General features: G+C 38.8%; 1 protein-coding gene across 5 annotated transcripts in view; it reads right to left on the reverse strand.

Annotated features, from left to right (window-relative positions):
• The window catches only part of kcnt2a (potassium channel, subfamily T, member 2a), a 1,068,826-nt gene that overhangs the window by 310,671 nt on the left and 736,713 nt on the right, over positions 1-21,442 (reverse strand). For 4 of the 5 annotated variants that reach the window (XM_069937843.1, XM_069937844.1, XM_069937846.1 and 1 more), the window contains one exon: positions 13,689-13,772. In XM_069937843.1, the coding sequence (XP_069793944.1) occupies positions 13,689-13,772 (84 nt within the window). Of the gene's footprint in view, positions 1-13,688; positions 13,773-17,206; positions 17,307-21,442 lie in introns of those variants that run through there. The other variant, XM_069937847.1, reaches the window with a different exon arrangement.

Genomic DNA, 21,442 nt, shown 5'->3' on the forward strand with positions numbered 1-21,442 from the left:
TGTCTGAACAATACTTTGTGAGCACTGTCAGAAGGAGTTAATAATGACACCACTCTATGGAACTGGTAATGACTGCGGTCTGGGCCAGATTCCCTGTCCTCCTAGAATGGGACCTACACAGTCAGTACCCTTTTGGTATGGGGACATGGATGTTAGGGAGTGGGCACTGATCATGAGTATCTACAGGGGCACCCATGAGCACTACTTCCCAGTGAGCATGAAGGTGGCTGGTGCCTTTGTGGATTACTTAGTCACCACTTAGAGTGATGGTCTTGCCCCTCATGGGACTGGCAACTAGGAAAATCTTCCAGAAATCCATCACCCTCATGGAGGGATCAAAGTTCATCGAGCAGGAAGCATGCACTCCAGTTTGCATGGCTGAGGTGAATTTCAGCGATGTCACCCTGTGGGTGACTCATAGAGATATGTATGCTCTTTGGAGAGAGCATTGCAGGGGGTAGCCCCATGGGGATGAAGTTTCTTATGCACTATCCATTCTGACCTGTCCCTACTGGAGATGGTCCCTGATTAATTTATCTTGTGAGCTCTCTCAATTACCTCCCCCCCTCCCCTCCCCCACTCCCCGACAGGAGAAAACTACCCTTCAAGCTGTTCCTCTTTACGAAACACTCAACAAATCTGGCTGCTGCAATTTCCATCAATGATTCCAGCCATCAGCACTAGCTTGTTTTAGATGCAGGACCCATTGTCATGAATTATGCTGAGAACTTCCAGCAGTCAGGCTAGAGTTATTGCCATGAACACAACAGGATATTCCAGCCTAACAATGGCCACAGACTTTGTAATGGAACTTTTTAATTTCATCCTCTGCTGTGGTATTTATTCTTCATGAATGTCTCCAGCACACTCAGGAAATTGCAGTTTCAGCTTTTAATTACAATGTGGCAGATTCACTAGCAGGAAATATTATACATATTTCGTAACCACTCAGCTATGAAAACATTCCCCCAGTCTTCCCATTAACAGAAAACTAATTTCCCATTGGGTGGGTGCTTCAGGAGTTTTTATTTAAAAGCTACTATTTGGCCAACTTTCAGTTCTAACTCCTCCTGGCTGTCAAAACAGAGACCCAACACAGGTATAATGTGGCACCCATTTAAAGTGAACGTGAACAGCAGTCACATCCTGGTGTCAGACGACAGCACAGAAAAAAGGATGCTCCCACGAGAACATGCATACACCCTGGATGCATGTCTGCCCCCTGCCTAAACACAGATAGCATAATGATGGTCATCTGGGCTTTGTGCCATGGGAGCACCCAATTGTGAAGCCACGGAACAGGAAGTGCGAGCCAAGAGACGACTTTGGCACATTATGGATGACCTTGCATTGCCTGCTCACAGATATTGGTGGTAAAGATGCATACATATGCTAGCTAAGCTGGAGAAACCAGGCATGCAAGTCAGTGAACAGACAATTTCCTTTCTCTAACTTCCCATCTTCCACAAGGGAGCAGCTCCCACAGCACCCTGCTCCATCAGAAACACAAGGACCCTGTTTGATTGGGGTGGGGTTTTGTCATTGAGTTTGATAATGTGCCTTGTCCATCATATGGAAGGCACTTGTGCATACATATCAATCTACTTGATTTGCATCGTGTTAAACAGGTTTTTACAGATATAACATGTTTATATAGATTTTACAGTCTAGAAACCAGTTATTTATTGGCGAATGATGTGACTTCTGAGGGGTGGAATGCCATATGAGGATTGTGGAGGAACACGTGGCCTCCCTGACTGTCTGGAACATTGTAGATGGTGAATGGTCGTGTGACCTCCCTGTCTCAAACTTATTCATTAAGTCACCTCACCTGCCAATCAAGGTTGGACTCCAACTTGCCATCCATTAATGCACTCTTTATTGTTGGCTCATTTAAATTATTCAGTGTTATCATCGGCCAGCTCAGAACCGTATATTTAAAAAAATCTCTCTATGCCTCTTGGTTCCAAGTCCCGGACATCGCTCCATACCAGATCACTATGGTGGACATCACTGGAGGAATCAATAGTAGGGTGTGCATGACACTTAAGTTGAGCCAATGTACTGCTTGCAGACAGCCACACCCTCATTGGTGCAGGGAATCAAAGTCCCTCTCTGTAAAGTGAACTAATTCCTCTTGGGATGGGTGCTTCAGGAGTTTTTATTTAATAGTTATAATTTTGGCCAACTGTTTCAATCTAAACTCCTCCTGGTTGTTGTTACAAAGAACTAAAACAGATATATATGGCACCCTTTTAAAGAGAATGTGAGCAGCAATCACAACCCAAAAAAACGGGTTGCAGATCTGCTAGCCTGTCTCCTGCCTCAACAAGGTAGAAGATTACCCTAGGGTAACCACCTACTGTATCAGAGTGCATTGTGTCCAATGTGCCTGCTTGCACCATTATAGTTTTTGTCTTGTACCATACAGAAGATAGGTGGCCACTTCTATTGGAGTCCAACCTGGGTCTGATACAAATGTCTATATAGTTATTTAGTAGTCGAGTAATTCAATATCAAACTGTTCAATATCACAGTTTGGCGGGCAGCAACCTCCTTTGAAGAAGACCGCAGAGCCTACCTCACTGACAAAAGGCAAAGGAGGAAAAACCCAACACCCAACCCCAACCAACCAATTTTCCCCTGCAACCGCTGCAATCGTGTCTGCCTGTCCCGCATCGGACTTGTCAGCCACAAACGAGCCTGCAGCTGATGTGGACTTTTTACCCCCTCCATAAATCTTCGTCCGCGAAGCCAAGCCAAAGAAGAATTCAATATCAGTTGACATCTTCTGTTTGTCTTCCAAGTGTTCAATTAAGTAACCTTTGATTGTAACACTTGTGTACAGACTTGTGTCTCTGAACTCACCAAACCTGTTAGTTTTCAAACACAACAGTAGTGCAATAAATACTATACTTTTGTGCAAAAGGATTAATCTGGTTGTGGGAGAATAACAGTCTAATTTCAGTGGAAAGAAAAGTTGTAAGGATGATAATTCAGCAGTGGTAAGTGTTAATGGAACCAATAGAGCAGAGGTCTGTTTTGAGTGTTGGTCTTATCTGCACTCAGGCCATCACACATATCAACCTCCCCTCTAGCAAACGCATTGATATTTTCTGCTGCCTCGGGACAGAACCCAACATATTAAAAGATGCATTCCATCCTGGTCACACTCTCTTCTCCCACCGTCCTATTAGGCAACAGATACACAAGTTGAATGCACCAACAGATCAAGGACTACTTCTTCCAAAATGTAACAGACTCTTAAATAGATCTCTCATCAGTAAAATGATGATGCTCTTGTACTATTTTAACTGAACTTTTTCTCTGTTCCTCTATACTTTGTACTTGTTTCATTTTGTGCAACCCATTCCACTTAAGTATAGATTGATTTGCTTGATTAACTAAAAAAAAAATTTTTTTTCACTGATTCCTCATATATCCATCAATAAACAATTCAATTCAAAATTATTTATAGAATAATTGAATTAACATCACCCCCATTATTATGGTCAATTTATAAGACCAACTTCTTTGAAGGACTAATGAGTACAGATTTCTACAGCATGCAATCAGCCTCTTTGGTCCAACTTGTCCATGTTGACCAAGCTAGCCCCATTTGTCTCCATTCAGCCTATATCCTTCCAAATCTTTCACTCTGTATTTTTGCTATACACATACACATAATGAAATGCCCATTCAGAGCCAGCTCTTCAGTGCTTGACATCCTGTTTTGCGGAAACTGCCAAAATGTTTGGCCTGGAAGTCAGCCTGAAGAAAACGGAGGTCCTCATTCAACCAGCTCCCCACCATGACTACCAGCCGCCCCCCCCCCCCCCCCACATCTCCATCAGGCACACAAAACTCAAAACGGTCAACCAGTTTACCTATCTCGGCTGCACCATTTCATCGGATGCAAGGATCGACAACGAGATAGACAATAGACTCGCCAAGGCAAATAGCGCCTTTGGAAGACTACACAAAAGAGTCTGGAAAAACAACCAACTGAAAAACTTCACAAAGCGTATACAGAGCCATTGTCATACCCACACTCCTGTTCGGCTCCGAATCATGGGTCCTCTACCGGCATCACCTACGGCTCCTAGAACACTTCCACCAGCATTGTCTCTGCTCCATCCTCAACATTCATTGGAGCACCTTCATCCCTAACATCGAAGTACTCGAGATGGCAGAGGCCGACAGCATCGAGTCCACGCTGCTGAAGATTCAGCTGCGCTGGGTGGGTCACGTCTCCAGAATGGAGGACCATCGCCTTCCCAAGATCGTGTTATATGGCGAGCTCTCCACTGGCCACCGTGACAGAGGTGCACCAAAGAAGAGGTACAAGGACTGCCTAAAGAAATTTCTTGGTGCCTGCCACATTGACCACCACCAGTGGGCTGATATCGCCTCAAACCGTGCATCTTGGCGCCTCACAGTTTGACGGGCAGCAACCTCCTTTGAAGAAGACCACAGAGCCCACCTCACTGACAAAAGACAAAGGAGGAAAAACCCAACACCCAACCCCAACCAACCAATTTTCCCCTGCAACCGCTGCAACCATGTCTGCCTGTCCCGCATCGGACTTGTCAGCCACAAACGAGCCTGCAGCTGACGTGGACATTTACCCCCTCCATAAATCTTCGTCCGCGAAGCCAAGCCAAAGAAAGAATGAAATGCTTTAATGGAGTTCTTGATACTTTTTATAAATGTGAAAAAAGCATTCAACTAAAAAACAATATAATAAAATTATTAGCAGAATCAAAAACAAGTTACAAATTTGCAACAGGGTGGATAAAGTCTACTAGCCCTAATCCTGACAATTTTTTACAGGAGTACAATTGAGAGTGTCCTGTCTGGCTGCATCATTGTTTGGTATCATAGCTTCAAAGCATTGGATTGGGTCACTATATTGGCAATACTCTATTGGCGATATTTACTGGGAGCATTGCTTAAATAAGGCTCAAAGAATTATTGAAGAGACTTTCCATCCAACCAACACACATCTTTGACCCACTACATCAAGTAGATTATAAAGAGCATCAAAATCAGGTATGCCAGGCAGGTAAATGGCTCTTACCCCACAGGTCGTGAATGATAAACAGTATCCTGTAATTGAGTAAATCACCCTAAAATATTTATTTTTATTTTAAATTATATCTTTATGTATATATTGGATTATGTGCAATGTATTGTGTTTTTATGTGTGTGCACTGCATTATGAAGAAATGCTGTATGGTCTTGTTGTATGTCATGTGCAGTCAGATGATAAAACTGAACTTGATAAACAAAATTCGTATTAGGGTTTTTTTATTTTTCTCTTTATTTTCTTTTTATTAGTAGAGACAAACTAGGTAAGTTGGATTTAACTGTGGATATTAATCATATAATAGAAAATACCTGAGAAGTATAAAATCCTTTTTTTTTTACATATGGTATTCTTAATTATCTTAACTGTTTTCTATTCAACATTAATTTTGGCTATATTATGAGAAATCAATTAACTGTTAACTCAATATAACCATAGAATTCAATGTTTTGAATGGGGGCAAGTAGATAATTATGGTTATATTTCTGATTTACAATTTTCATGTGATATGATTTGATTTATATTATTTAGAAGACAATGTATAAAGGTAATTTTCTTTTAAATTCTGGTGACATTTTCAAGACAATAAATTCTTATTCTGTAAGTAATGTGTAGCCCCAAACAGAAGTTTATCAGACTGTTTAGCTTGATAACCAAATATCCTTAGCTTTGTAAGTGGAGTGCAAAATGAAGGAACATATTGTTAGTTTTATAATTTGTAGGATGGACCTCAATAGGGACAAAGAGATTACTATCTTCTGCTCAGTGACATAGTCCATCAGCAGACTGATGCAGATCTCTAAGTATTTTGAGCTTAGGGGGCAAAGCCAAGCATGAAGAGAATAACCAGCAAGTTCTATGGGAAATGGCCCAACAGATCCTCTGTGGCCTCAAGTCTGACTTCTAGGGATCTGTTTTGGTGGAGCCAAGTGGGCAGCAGATATTGGCTGGTGCAAGGTCCAACAAAAAGATTCTGTCTGTGGGACCAGTAGTCCCTCTCAATGGCCAGCAAGAACCTAATCATCAAGCGTGTAGTGCTTTCAGCGTTATTGTGTGTGACACAGGTGTCACCCATAGTTTGCTCCTGTATCATGGAAGTCATTTGAACTCTCTTCGATTTCATCTGATTATCCAAAATGGAGTGTGCACATTGGATTACAATCCAATTTCCAAAGAAAAAGGGGAAAAATATACCCAACATTGCCTCTATGCTGTCCACTTTTGTGTATGAATTCATTACGTTATTCATAGAACTACACAAACACTACATGACACTATGCACTGAAGTTCTGTTTGTCTCCAGTGCTGGAAAGGATAGGCCTGGCCTTATTGCCAAAGTATTTTTGACTGAGCTGTGCATAATGTCCCTTCAGAAATACAGTTTTGTTTTTAGGAACATAAGTCCATTAGATTATGGTCAGCACAAAACACCCCGCAAGTCCAAAGGGAGAAGGACACAGTGAATCATGTAGGATGATTTCCCAGGCAGAACATCAAAACTGATCAAATCCTTTCTTCATGGTAGAGTCTCATTCCCAATGCATGCTCCCTTTGGGACAGCTGTAAAAAGACAATTGTCTGTCATTTGCAAAGAATATATAAAAAGGGATACAAAGATCCTTGTCAAGGATTCTTCCGAGCAGCTGTGTTGCAGAGGATTGTTCCCAGGGACACATAGTAAAACAAAGATCATGTTGCTGTAAAATCATCAACTCTGTGAAAGACACATCTTGGTTTATCTGAGATATGTTAATCTTCCTGTATAATAAGCTGATTATGGAAAAAAATACCATCTCATAAGCATTACGATACTGAAGGATGCAATGAAGTTTGGAAGTGTTTTGTTCATTGAAACCACACAAGAAGCACTTGGAACTTTATGTACAAAATGTATCAACTAGAGGACACTGCAAATATATGGTCTTCACAATGCCATAAATGCACAAACTAAATGACATTATGAACATAAAAAATGAAAGGACTGTTTTGTATTTCTTGTATATATCCTTTATGAATGAAGACTAATTCTGAGTTTTAAAAGAATCTGAATGCATGAATTGATCTGTAATTTTCATGTGGGCCAATTGCTACCCGAGGGCAGCCAGACAGATCAGTGTGGATCCGTCAACTGTTCACTGCTGATATAAATGATGTCAGTGAAAAGCCAAATGTTACACATCCATGTTTTAGTGATGGTATGATGTGAAGTAGAAATTAACTGTGAAGAGAAAGCACAGAGCTTGCAAAAGGAAATGGACAGATTGTGAGTAGGCAGGAAAGTGTGAGATGTCTCACTTTGTAAGCCCACACATTGTGTTCAAATAAAATACAGCATTCTTTTTTACTCAAGGCCAGAGAATGAGTCATTGTTTGCATACAGAAGGTTCAGTGTCTTTATTTGGGACTTGCAGAAAGGAAATAGGAGGGAAGTTCAAGATTATTATTCTCAACGAATGCACAGACAACCAGACAAAATATTGTTTCTTTGACCCACGGACCATGCACATAATAATCTGTTCTTTATTGAAAAGAGAATGGATTACAAGAGTAAGGGAATCTTGCTAAGGGAGTAAATGGATTGGTGAGGTTACATTTGGATTATTGTGTACATCTTTAATTTCCATTACTAGTGAAGGTTCAGGTGTCACTCCAAATTGGATTTGCAAGATTCATTCCAAAAATATACGATCGCGAACACTTGGCCTGAATTCATTGTTTAAAGGACTAATATGTAACCTTGTTGTGACATACAAGAGGGATGCCAAGAATTTGTTTCCTCTGGTTGAAAAGGCTCAAATTTTGGGCATGCTTTCAAGTTCATGGGTTGGGCATTTAGGATTGAGAAGAGAACAAACATATTTAAGTACAAGGTTCCAAACATTTTGAATTTTCTACTTCTGAATTTATTAAAGGTAGATCAAGGGTTTGGGGAGATGGAGACGAAGTAGGAAAGTAGATCAGCCCAGATCTGGGTGAATGATGGAGGATCAGCTTCAATAATCTCTAATGCTTAATCCTGCTTCTACTTCTCATCTATTTTCACACTATAGGTAGTCCTTGACTTACGGTCCTAATGGGGACTGAAGAATCAGTCATACCTCTGAATGGATGCAAGTCAGAATTTTGCCCGCATGTGTGCCCACATATTTTTAATGAAATCCTTTTTTCATGATAGATTTAACAATAACTACTTAAAAGGTACCCAGTTTTGTCAATAAACCTTGGTGAATCTTTCCACAATCTGGTCCGACTTATTAGTCGGCATCCTGGGGATGGGCACGACTATCTTGATTCATGTGCGCATGCGCAAGTCCTTGATGGGTTTGTGTAATGGAGTTCCGATGGTGCATGCATGAGTGTTAAATGCCCTAAACTCTCGTGCATGTGCCAACTGAACTCCAATACTCGAACCCACTGCTCTTGCGCACAGGAATCAAGAGGGCCACACCCAGGACACTGACTAACAAGGTAAGTATGCACACTTTGAATCTTACATGGCTGGTATCCCTGTTATAATTTGCCAAATACAACATAATCTGCATAAAATTTATATTTTTATATTATGTTTTTAAATTTGGTCATATGTGCAGATGGATGCAAGTTGCTTAGGTCACAAATCAGGGAGTACCTGTATTATGCCTTTAAACAATTAGAAAATGTCACTTATGTTATAAAATATTATATTTTAATTGGTTCAAAACTATACAATAGGTTGGTGACATTGGGGTACCTGGAACAGAAGGTAGGCTGTGAAATTCCAGTGCTACTTAAAAATGATCCTCCATGAACCTTCAGAGAAGACATATTGGGACATAAAAATGTGGAAGAGATGCATTTAAATTAAATGCTGCACATTAATCTGGAGGCACTAACTTCTGCTTCATGCCACTGAATAAAATCAATTTTTATACTATGCTGCTGTAGACTTCACTTTGTTTTATTAATGCTGCAAATAACACAGATGGAATTCTGCCACAGCTATGAGCATAGTTATTGCAATATAATTTTTTATATTTAGAAAAAAATATTGCAGGGAGTGGCATTGTAATTGGCATAGTGATCTTCCCAGATTTTTATCACTGAAGCAAAATTCTACTGATTGCAAGCTTGAAGCAGATGTTTGCAAAACACTTCTGCTGAATGGTGCAGTGAAGAAATGGAATTCCCTCATTTACATGAAAAAATTTCACTAAATATTGTAAAATATAAATAATTTTACTGGCCTGTGGCAAACTCATCTTCAATGAGAAGGTAAACATAAAATTAACCTTGCCCTTTCTCAGTGTATATGATTACTTTTCTATCTGTCACTGTTCTCTTCTACTTAAATTTGACAAGCTGCTTATCTACACCAAAGATATACTGTAGTTCCTTGATTTTCTTTTTGGATTCTTCTTTATTGGTTAAATTTCAAGTTTGTGATGAATGGAAAAGTTTAATGATTTCAATGAAAGGTTACTGAACAGTGAATAGACAGAGGACTTGCTTTGACCAGCGTTCTCAAACTTGCACATTTAATCCTCTCTGGAACAAATCAGCGTCTTGAAAATGAAACAGGCTGTGACATCTATTAAGGCAAAATTGTGCCTGCTGCCATTATGCAACATTAGGTCACTTTGAGTTTGCTGGAATCAGCAGGAAGACAAGTAATCTGCATTTAATCAGTGGGGGCTCTGGGAACTAGGAGTGCATGTTTGATAAGACTCTGCTACCAAATGGAACAAAAGCGCCAAGGTGCGCTATTTGTTTTCCAGTTGGCTTTTCATGTAAATGGGTTCACACAAGTTGATATAAACATTTTATCTTTGACCTGAATATATATTTAAAGTCGAATTATAGTGGGGAAATGGGTAGTGCTTTCTCAAACAGCTGGCAAATGGATGTTGAGAAGTGTGGAATGATAGCCAAGTGATTAAGTTATTGAGCGAGATTTGGACCACAGTTCCAGAAATGCAGTATGAATCTCGGCAATATGGGAATTTAAATTAAGTAAGCATGTAATGTTTAATAAAGGTAGTCACATAACCTGTCAAATTTCTACAGATGTGTGGTGGACACTAATACCCCCCCTAGTGTAAAGCCCTGCAAATGTTGTGGACGCAGCCCAGGACATTGTGAACATCCATGGGGAATGTTGCCATTGGAAAGCAACGGCAATCATTGAGAACCCACACGACCAGCACACACTCTTTTCTCGCCGCTACCATCAAGAAAATATAGGTGCCACAAGGCTTGCAAGACCAAGTTCAGGAACAGCTGCTATTGCTAGAGATAAATAGATATAAATGACAGCCATGAAAGCGTTGTAAACCCAGCTTGATCACTACTGTGTTCAGGGAAGGAAGCGCGTCATCCTTACATGGCCTGGCTTATCAATAACCTCGATACTCTTTTCTCCTTTAGCACAAGGTCAATTAGGAATAGATAATAAATAATGGCCTTTGTGCTTTGTACATGAATTAGTATAAAGAATAATTTTATGATTCTGCCATTGGGGTTCAAGTTTGTTCCTTTGACTGTCCTCCTGGAAGTCAAGAAGACTCAACTGATTGGATCGCTGAATAAGCCAGTATTATGAGAATACTTAAAGCCATCTGTCATCCCCAAACATGAAATTCACCATTCATCATTATTACCCACTTATTGATTATAGTTCTGTTGTTTATACCACAGTCTTTAAAAAAAATCTCATCATAGTACTCTTGGACTTAGATCTCAGCACCCCACTGTGCAATTTGATCCTCGACTTCCTGACCTGCTGACCCCCATCAGTGAGAATTCCATGATAATCCTCAACAATGGTGACCCACAAGGATATGCATTCAGTTCCTTACTATATTTTTTCACTCATGACTGTCTAGCCAAATACTGCTTTAACTCCATGTGGTGATGCACCACTAGCCTACTGCAGGGTGCAATCTCTGTAGCTGCAGGAAGACCACCGGAGGAGAGACAACACCTGGTCGGCTGTCAATCAGCCAACATGAATAGACCCCTAGGGGGCTAACTCCACCCGGCTGACTGTCAATCACCCAACCGGGATATAATCCTGAGCCAGCCACTCAGGAGCCACCATCACAGCCACTACTGTAGCAGAGACTTATAGCCAAATAAAGCCTGTTGTACAGTCTTCAGGTTTGTGTCTGCTCACTGCTGCTGCAGTGCGTCACACTCCATCCACATGTTTACAGATCAAACCAACATTAGAGACTAGATCTTAAACAACGACTGAACGGAATACTAGAAGGAGAAAGAGATCCTGGCGACAGTTCAACATCTCCCTCAGTATTAATAAAACAAAGAAGTTGGTAATCCATTTCAGGAAGCAGAGTGGAGCATACACTCACGCTGCATTAATAATGCCAAGGTAGAGATATTAGAGAGCATCAGGTTTTTAGGTGCAAATATCATTAACAATCTATCTTGGCATTGACGTATCAGCAAAGAGAGCACGTCAACTCCTCTACTTCCTCAGAGCTTAAAGAAACTTGGCACATCCTCAATGTTGCTTATCAATTTTTGTGGATGCACCATCGGATTCCTGCCCAGATGTACCAGAACTTGGTATGGAACACATGTCCCCAAGGGTACAAGAATTTGCTGAGAGTTGCAAATGCAGTGCAGGCCTCAAGCAAACCAAGCTTCACTTTATGAACCCTGTACACTTACTGCTGCCCCAGGAAAGCATCCAGCATATTAAAGTATCTTTTGCCTCCCAGTTAAACCCTCTTTCCTCCAGTCCTCTTATATCAGACAAAAGGTATACATGTGCCACTACATTTAAAGACAATTTCTTACTCGCTGTTATCAGACAATCCAACAGATTTCCCAACAGTAAAATGACATAGCCTTAATTTTTTTTTAACAGAACTTTTTGTTTTGTAACATTATGTTCTGTACTTCTGATCTATTTTGCACTGACTGATTGACTTAACTGTGGGTCGATTTTCTGGATAGTATGAAAAATGAAGTTTTTTTACTGTATTTTCATTCACATGACAATAATAATTCCATAAGTGAATTTCAAAAGTCAAATAGATAATGGGACACATTGTTCAGTTACCATCCAGAGCTTGCCACCAAATTCATTTGAACAACCCTACAAACAAGATGAGACCTGAAAAAAATCCATATTTTAGAACTACATGAACACTTATGTAAAAGGTTTAATAAAGATGAACATATTGGTGGTTCTTTCTTTGAAAGAACAAGACATCACATTGAATGAGTAAGACAATAGTTTGCATAGCAATCTACCAGGATCAAGAAAAGAACTGAGAAGGTGAAATAAACTAGTGTATGTTGATTATATTGCTGCAAAGTTATAATTTTAAGTGGATGTTTCTTTTCATTAGTTGCATGTTCAAATTGCATTTTGGGAAATCACCTCAGTCATTTAAGTTCCATTCTTAACATGGGAAGATGTTCATCAGTCAATTTTTGAAAAAACTAAGAGGAAGAAAAGATTTAAAAAAAATGTTCCACAGATTTGCTGTTCTGTAACAAACATTATTGATCAGGAGTCTGAAGTGTGCCCTGATTTCAACACTATGTAGAGAGGAAAGTGAAAGAAAATTGAAAGGTACATTAACGAAAGTACTGATCAAATTGAGATTTTAAAAATTGCAGTGGAAAGGAAAGCAAGTACTTACTATTCTGGGTGGAAGTCTCACACACTATCAGAGGGAAACAGATGACAGATTTTGGATAGACAGGTGATCGGAGATTTAGGAGAAAAAAACTAGAATAAAAGTGAAAACTGCTAAAAAGGCAAGATTTAAGAGGCAAAAAAATGTGGAAGTTTCATTTGAAATCAAAAGGATGGTGCCACCAAAATTAGTGCAAGTTGAAGATTTTCAGAAGTTCAAAAGATAACTGGATTCCACTTTATTTCACCCAGCTTGCTTACCAGCAAGAATGCCAGTGCTTTTTACTGGACAGAAATATCTGACTTTTTTTAAAATTTCTTATAAGTATTCACTACCACCTGAACACAATTCAGCATTTTCATTATCTCATTCACATTCATTATCTCAGTCTTTGCTGAACTAAACTGGAGAGTTTGTTGAAATATTAATTTTAAAATATTGTCTTCCTTCCAAAGAATATTCTCAGGTTTGTTTCCCCCCCCCCCCCCAGCTCTTGCATGAATAATGTTTCTTCTAATTTGGTCTACATATATACATTCCCTCATTTTTATCCCCCCCCAGATACATTAATAGCAGAACCAACTTATCCCACATCTCACTTCTCTGAAACTCCTTTTCTTATTCCATTCACCTAGACAACCCTTCAACTTCTGGTCAAAACCCAACTTTCTGACCAAGCTATTCACTACCTCTCCTAGCAACTCCTATTCCTGTCTCAATTTCAAGGATCAATCTGAAAGCATTAAATAGAAGTCCAGTTGCCCTTATTCCGCTCAGTATTGAGATCTAGATATTGCATATAAAAGCTAGCACTTAAGAGGAAAATCTTGCTTAGGGACATTTTAAGGCTGACCCTAAGCATAGTTAAACTGCTGCAAGATGGACACTTGGCTCTGCTTACGGAATAAATCAAGTGTTGAAATTTGTAACAATGGATAAGCATAACTTACGGCACAGAGAAATCCAGAACCTGGTGTGGTATCCAGCCCCAGAAGCAGCCTTGTGATAGAAATCATGTAGTCCTTCACAAACGACTGTAACAAAAACAATTACAATTATAATAAAATTGTTTTTTTTAGTAAAAGCTTTTGCTGATACAATGCATGTTCAAAAGAGCTCTGAAACACAGAATGTAATTTAAGAGGAGGTGGTTGACAAAGGCACACTAAAAGGGAGGAACCCAGACAGTCGCAATCAAACAACCTTTTCTCTTGATCCTGCAACTTTTATTTTCATTTTGTTATTTAACTAGCTCCTTTATGAATATCACAATTAAACCAGCCTCCACTGCTGCCCTGAAAATCCAATTGTCACCTTCATACCCACTGTGTATAAAGACTTTATCCTTCTACCACCATCAGTTTTGTTGCAATAAATATTCCATTTCTATCCCTAAAGTTCTTCATCTCTAAACCACTGTGAACTGCTTCTCTTCAACCACATTGTGTATTTATTTAGTATCTCACAATGAATGTTGATGGAGGTACTTTATTGTCATGCACTCAAGTTCAACCCACTACCATGGTATCATCAGCGTATTTTTAGATGATGCTGTTAACGTACCGATTCACACACTCATAGGTCTACAAAGAGTAGAACAGGGGATTAAGAACACAGCCCTGTGGTCCTCCAGTACTGATGGAGATTGTGAAGATGTTCTAACCAATCCCCACTGTTTGGATCCTGGATTTCCTCACCTCCAGACCCCAATTACCCAGGAGGGTATTGAGGCCCAGGTCTTGGAGTTCGCTGATCAATTTTGAGGGGATGATGATGTTGAATGCCGAACTATAGTTGCCAAAGAGCGTCTGCGTATATTTATGTGTCTTTTGTCCAGGTGTTCTAGGGCTTTGTGTTGAGCCAGTGAGATGGCAATTGCTGCAGGCCTGTTGCTGCAATAGGCAAAAACTGGAACTTAACCATGTTGCCACACAGACGGGAGCTGATATGCTTCAACACCAGCCTGTCAAAACAATTAATCACTATGGATGCCATTGGTCAGTATTCATTTAGCATTTTTCTTGGGGACAAGAACAACTGAGGCCTGCTTGAAACAGTTGGGTACCAGAGTGAAATGTTGAACTTATTCATGAATACATTGGCAAGTTGGTCAGCACAGGTTTTCAGTACTCAGCCAGGTACTGTGTCTGGACTGGATACTTTTCTTGGAATGCTCTCCTAAGAGCATGTCATTCTCTGATACTGACAGTAGATGGTCATCAGGGGATGTGGGGATGTGCAGTGGTTCTTCCATGTTCTGGTGTTCAAATTGGGTGCAGAATGCATCGAGGTTTCTGGGAGTGAAGCTTTGGTATCTCCTATGTTCCAGATTTGGTTTTGTAGTAAATTATTAACCTGGCCACTGCCAAAGCTGTCTGGTATCCTTCGCTGTTTCCATTCTCATCTGGAATCACCAATTTTTTCAGGAAATAGCTTCTTGTCAGTCATACGTACTCCTTTGATTGTGTTCTGGATCTCTGGACATAAATGTTTGTATTCTGGATTTCATTGTTCATCATGGGTTTCTGGTTGGGATGAACCCTAAACAATCTGGAGGGAAAAATACTGAAATGGTTTCCCTTTGCCTTATTCAGTTGCAGTGTCCATACTGGATGGTTAACTTTGGCCATTGATCAGCAGATTCATTTGCCCTGCATTTTTAGTTTTACAACCATAAATTCCAATTTGTAGCATTGGCTTGTAAAGACCATCCATCATTTGCAATTTATGGCTTCACTTGACCCTGATTGGGAGGCTAAACAGGTACTACACCTTGCCCAAAGGAGACCTGTAGTAGGCTATCGGATGGAAGGAGCACCTTATACCTCCTTTGGTGATCTGACATGCCAAAATGTTGTCTTGCAAAAGAATGATCGGTCTTCTCCATTTTAGCATTACAGACATGAAGTGTGGTGGGACCTCTGGTATAGCAGGACATGTGCTGGTGGTAATTGTACAGGGTTTATTGGATCCTGCTTAGCCTCCATTAATGCAAGAACAATACCAATTTCTTTAATCTATGCACCAGACTCAAGTCTTCGATTCTGGGACCATGTTAATAAATCAATTAAACAATTGCATCTTTTGCTTTGACACCAGACGCAATCAGGGGTGCAGTGCTACCAGAGCACATTGGAGCTCTGCTCCTGCACTTCAGGGGGCAGCTCCGGGAACCTCACCATTTTTGGAGAACTCTGGCACCTAAAAAATTAGCACTGCACCCCTGGACACAATGCATCAATTGTAGGTAAAAGAGGTTTTCATGCATGTTCTTTGTGATTTCCTTGTTTCAGCATTCCATGCCTTGCTCAACAGACCCTGCTATTTTCAACAAAATACCCATTTTCCTCCATCACCATGGGCATCCAATCTCTATACACCTCTTTCCCTATACTGAAAGTCTCAAAGCCCTTTGTTTCTTTCTCAACAACAGTCCCAAACAGTTCTCCTCCTCCATCACCACCTTCTATCTGGCAGAACTTGTTCCCATCCTTAAAACCTCCTTTGACTCAGCCCACTTTCTCCGTCAAAGGCATAGCCATGGGTACCAGCATGGGTCCCAGCTCTGGCTGCCATTTTGTTGGCTACATGGAGCAATTGATTCTACAAGCCTACACAGGCAAGATTCCTCAACTCTTCCTCCACTACATTGGTTCTGCCTCATGCATCCATGATGAGCTCATCAACTTTATCCACTTTGCTGCCAATTTTCAGTCAAACCTCAAATTCACTTGGACCATTACCTCTGTATTGCAGTTTGTTTACATTCATTATCTGTTTACAGTTCTTTATTTGGTTTTTTTTTTTTTTTTTTTTTTTTTTTTATTTGCAAATAAATTTGATGTTTATTGGGCCCTTCATATATAAATGAACTTTCCAATAATTCTCTGAATGAATTTTGCCACTGAAAGTGAACAGAAAGGCTTGTCTGTTCCATACAAACTAACATTCCCCCTGCCCAATGTTTACTTACATCATTAACCAGATGTACAAAAGTTTAATCCTTCCTTTAAAATTCAGCATGAACCCACCACTTTCACAGAAAAACAGCGATGCTTCCAACTGCTGCCGTACACTGAAATTGAACTGACAGAGCACTCTATCGAGGAATCAAGGAAGCTCAACAGATCAAAGACACTGCATGCTCTTCCGAGGAGGTTTTAAATTGCTAGGCTCTTATTAGTCAATTGTCAGGAGCAAAAACTCCTCAAAATGTTGCCCCCAGAGCAGTGAACTTGGTGAAAATAGCAGCTGGGGATTAGAATCAATGTGATATTGCAATTCTAATGGATTTTGTTTTACCCCCCCCCAAGTATTTAAACATTTTCAACAGGTTGTATTTTAAAAATAAATTCAAGTAATTCAATGTAGATAATCTAAGATGCATATTGACATAAGAATTTTTGAAAAATTTAAGAACTCACACTTTTTGTTTTATTTCCTAGAACGTTCATTTGGGCAGAATATAATCTTATGCCATTTCAACACATAATTTCAGTTTCTCTGAGCAAAACAAATGGATTCAAACAAATGATCATGGTGGCAGGATCAGGTGTGACAATAGCAGCCTGCAAAAAAATGAGGCAAAAACCTGTTCAGATTGGGTTGCCTTTAACTTTTGGTGTTAGCAGATAACTATTTGTATTAGCAAATAACAATTTACAGGCCCTCATTTCCATCTTGGGGGAAAAAAAATCAAATAATTTCTTTATACACACTAAATACTCAGGTAACTAATCCTTGAGTTGGTTAATTCCTTGCCATTTCGACTATACCAAACAGGTAGTGCTTATCACCAGATTAGGTGAAATTGACAATTACTTTGCAATGCATTATCTTTACATAATTGATAGCACATAGACTTTTTTTTCCCAGCATGAACCAGAATTAGGAATGACAACATTCTGTCAACCTCCAAATGGATAACTACTTGTCTTGAAACACAAACCGGAGTATTTAGCAAGTATAACATCACTATATTCAGAGCAAATTCCTTCTTCAGAGAAATGCAGCCACAAATAGGACTTTTATGGATAGGGATCATGACTTCCAGTACAACCATTTCTCATGGAGGAGGGGGGGGGGGGGAATGAATGTTCCATCTGGCCCTTCAAGCAAGCTCTATTCGTCACACCGCGGTTGATCTTCCAGCTGAAGATATTGTTCTCATATGCTTCAACTCCTTGAGTCATCAGAAATGTACCCATCTTTGCTCTGAATTTTTTTTTATTTTTTTTTATTTTTAAATTTTTTATTTTTCACACCATAAATCACAATAGCCATGATATACACTTTTTCTTTTCCACACATTTACAGTGACTTTTTCTCCCTCCCCCCTCCCTCCTCCCAAGCCACCCCCCCACCCCCCCCCCCTCTCATCCATTTTAGGTATACAATCTAGGTTGCATTAATTCAGTTAGACAATGTTGTCATTCAACAGAAATACACCAGAAATTCTACTGAGTCCATTCTTTTCTTTTCTTCTCCTTCCATCAACTTAGGTAATGTTTGTTCCCGGTAGGTTTTCGCTATTGTATTTAATGTAAGGCTCCCATACTTGTTCGAATATTTCAATATTATTTCTTAAACTATATGTTATTTTTTCTAATGGAATACATTTATTCATTTCTATATACCATTGTTGTATTTTCAAATTATCTTCCAATTTCCAGGTTGACATAATACATTTTTTTGCTACGGCTAGGGCTATCTTGACAAATCTTTTTTGTGCATCTTCCAAGTCAATTCCAAATTCTTTATTTTTTATGTTACTTAGGAGAAAGATCTCTGGATTCTTTGGTATATTGTTTTCTGTTATTTTATTTAATATCTGATTGAGATCATCCCAAAATTTTTCTACTCTCTCACATGTCCAGATTGCATGAATTGTTGTTCCCCTTTCTTTTTTACATCGAAAACATCTATCAGATACTGTTGGGTCCCATTTATTTAACTTTTGCGGTGTAATGTTTAGTCTGTGTAACCAATTATATTGTATCATACGCAGCCTCGTATTTATTGTATTTCTCATCGTTCCAGAGCATAACTTCTCCCATGTTTCCTTTTTTATCTTTATATTTAAATCTTGTTCCCATTTTTGTTTAGTTTTACCATTTGTTTCCTCATTCTCCTTTTCTTGCAGTTTAATATACATATTTTTTATAAATCTTTTGATTAACATTGTATCTGTAATCACATATTCAAGGTTACTTCCCTCTGGTAAACTCAAGTTGTTTCCTAATTTATCTTTCAAGTAGGATCTCAGTTGGTAATATGCCAGCGCTGTATCTCCAGTTATATTGTACTTATCTCTCATTTGTTCAAAGGATAAGAATCTACTTCCTGAAAAACAATTTTCTATTCTTTTAATCCCTTTTTTTCCCCATTTTCTAAAGGCAAGGTTGTCTATTGTAAAAGGGAGTAGCTTATTTTGCGTCAATATTAGTTTTGGTATTTGGTAATTTATTTTATTTCTTTCTACATGAATCTTCTTCCATATATTGAGGAGATGGTGTAATACTGGAGAAGTTCTATGTTGTACCAATTTTTCGTCCCATTTATATAATATGTGTTCAGGTATCTTTTCCCCTATTTTATCTAATTCTAGTCTCGTCCAGTCTGGTTTTTCCCTTGTTTGATAAAAATCTGATAGGTACCTTAATTGTGCGGCTCTATAATAATTTTTGAAGTTTGGCAATTGTAAGCCTCCTTGTTTATACCATTCTGTTAATTTATCTAGTGCTATCCTCGGTTTCCCCCCTCTCCATAAAAATCTCCTTATTATTTTAAGAATTTTTCTGTCAGTTGTATTGGCAATGCCTGAAATAAGTATAGTATCCTTGGAAAAATGTTCATTTTAATACAGTTTATCCTTCCTATCAGTGTTAGTGGTAGCTCTTTCCAATGCTCTAAATCGTCCTGTAATTTTTTCATTAGTGGATTGTAATTGAGTTTATATAATTGGCCTAGATTTTTGTTTATTTGCACACCTAGGTATCTTATTGCCTGCGTTTGCCATCTGAATGGGGATTCCTCCTTAAATTTTGAGAAATCCGCGTTATTCATAGGCATTGCTTCACTTTTATTTACGTTTATCTTGTATCCCGACACTTCTCCATATTCCTTCAATTTCTTATATAGTTCTTTTATTGATAGTTCTGGTTCTGTTAAGTACACTATCACATCATCCGCAAACAGACTGATTTTATATTCCCTGTCTTTTATTTTTATTCCTTTTATATTATTATCTCTTCTTATCGATTCTGCTAGTGGTTCTATAGCTAGCGCAAACAATAATGGTGATAGTGGGCATCCCTGCCGCGTTGACCTGCTTAAGTTAAATTGCTTTGATACATGTCCATTTACTGTCACTTTCGCTAACGGTCCCTTATATAATGCTTTAATCCAATTAATATACTTCTCCGGTAAACTGAATTTTTGCAATACTTTGAACAAGTAATTCCATTCTACTCTGTCGAAGGCCTTCTCTGCGTCTAAAGCAACTGCTACTGCCGGTGCTTTATTTCCTTCTACTGCATGAATTAAGTTAATAAATTTACAAATATTGTCTGTTGTGCGTCTTTTTTTGATAAATCCAGTTTGATCTAAATTTACCATTTTCGGTACCTGTTCTGCTAATCTGTTCGCTAATAGTTTAGCTATTATCTTATAATCTGTGTTTAGCAGAGATATTGGTCTATATGACGCTGGTGAGAGTGGATCTTTCCCTTGTTTTAGTATCACTGTAATTATTGCTGTTTTACATGAATCTGGTAAGTTTTGTGTCTCATCAATCTGGTTGATTACATCCAGGAGGGGCGGTATTATTAGGTCTTTAAATGTTTTGTAGAATTCTATTGGGAGTCCATCCTCTCCTGGTGTCTTATTATTTGGTAAATTTTTTATTATCTCTTGTATTTCTACTGTTCCAAATGGTTCTGTTAATTTATTTTGTTCCTCTATTTGTAGTTTTGGTAGTTCAATTTTAGTCAAAAATTCATCTATTTTCCCTTCTTTCCCTTCGTTTTCGGTTCGGTATAATTGTTCATAGAATTCTCTGAAGTTTTCCTTAATTTCTTTTGGATTATATGTAATTTGTTTGTCTTTTTTCCTTGTTGCCAATACCATTTTCTTAGTTTGCTCTGTCTTAAGCTGCCATGCTAAGATTTTGTGTGTTTTTTCACCTAGTTCATAATATTTCTGTTTTGTCTTCATTATATTCTTCTCCACCTTATATGTTTGTAATGTTTCATATTTTATTTTTTTATCCGCCAATTCTCTTCTTTTGGTTGTATCTTCCTTTATTGCTAATTTTTTTTCTATGTTTATTATTTCCCTTTCCAACTGCTCTGTTTCCTGGTTATAGTCCTTCTTCATCTTGGTTGCATAACTTATTATTTGCCCTCTAATGAATGCTTTCATTGCGTCCCATAGTATAAACTTATCTTCCACTGATTCCGTATTTACTTCAAAGTACATTTTTAATTGTTTTTCAATAAATTCTCTAAAATCCTGTCTTTTAAGTAGCATGGGGTTTAATCTCCATCTATACATTCTTGGAGGGATGTCCTCTAGCTCTATTGCCAATAACAGGGGTGAGTGGTCCGATAATAGTCTAGCTTTATATTCCGTTTTCCTAACTCTCCCTTGAATGTGGGCTGATAACAGGAATAGGTCTATCCTTGAGTATGTTTTATGTCTAGTC

Source organism: Narcine bancroftii, chromosome 5, assembly GCF_036971445.1.
Source record: "Narcine bancroftii isolate sNarBan1 chromosome 5, sNarBan1.hap1, whole genome shotgun sequence".
NCBI classification, from domain to species: Eukaryota; Metazoa; Chordata; class Chondrichthyes; order Torpediniformes; family Narcinidae; genus Narcine; species Narcine bancroftii.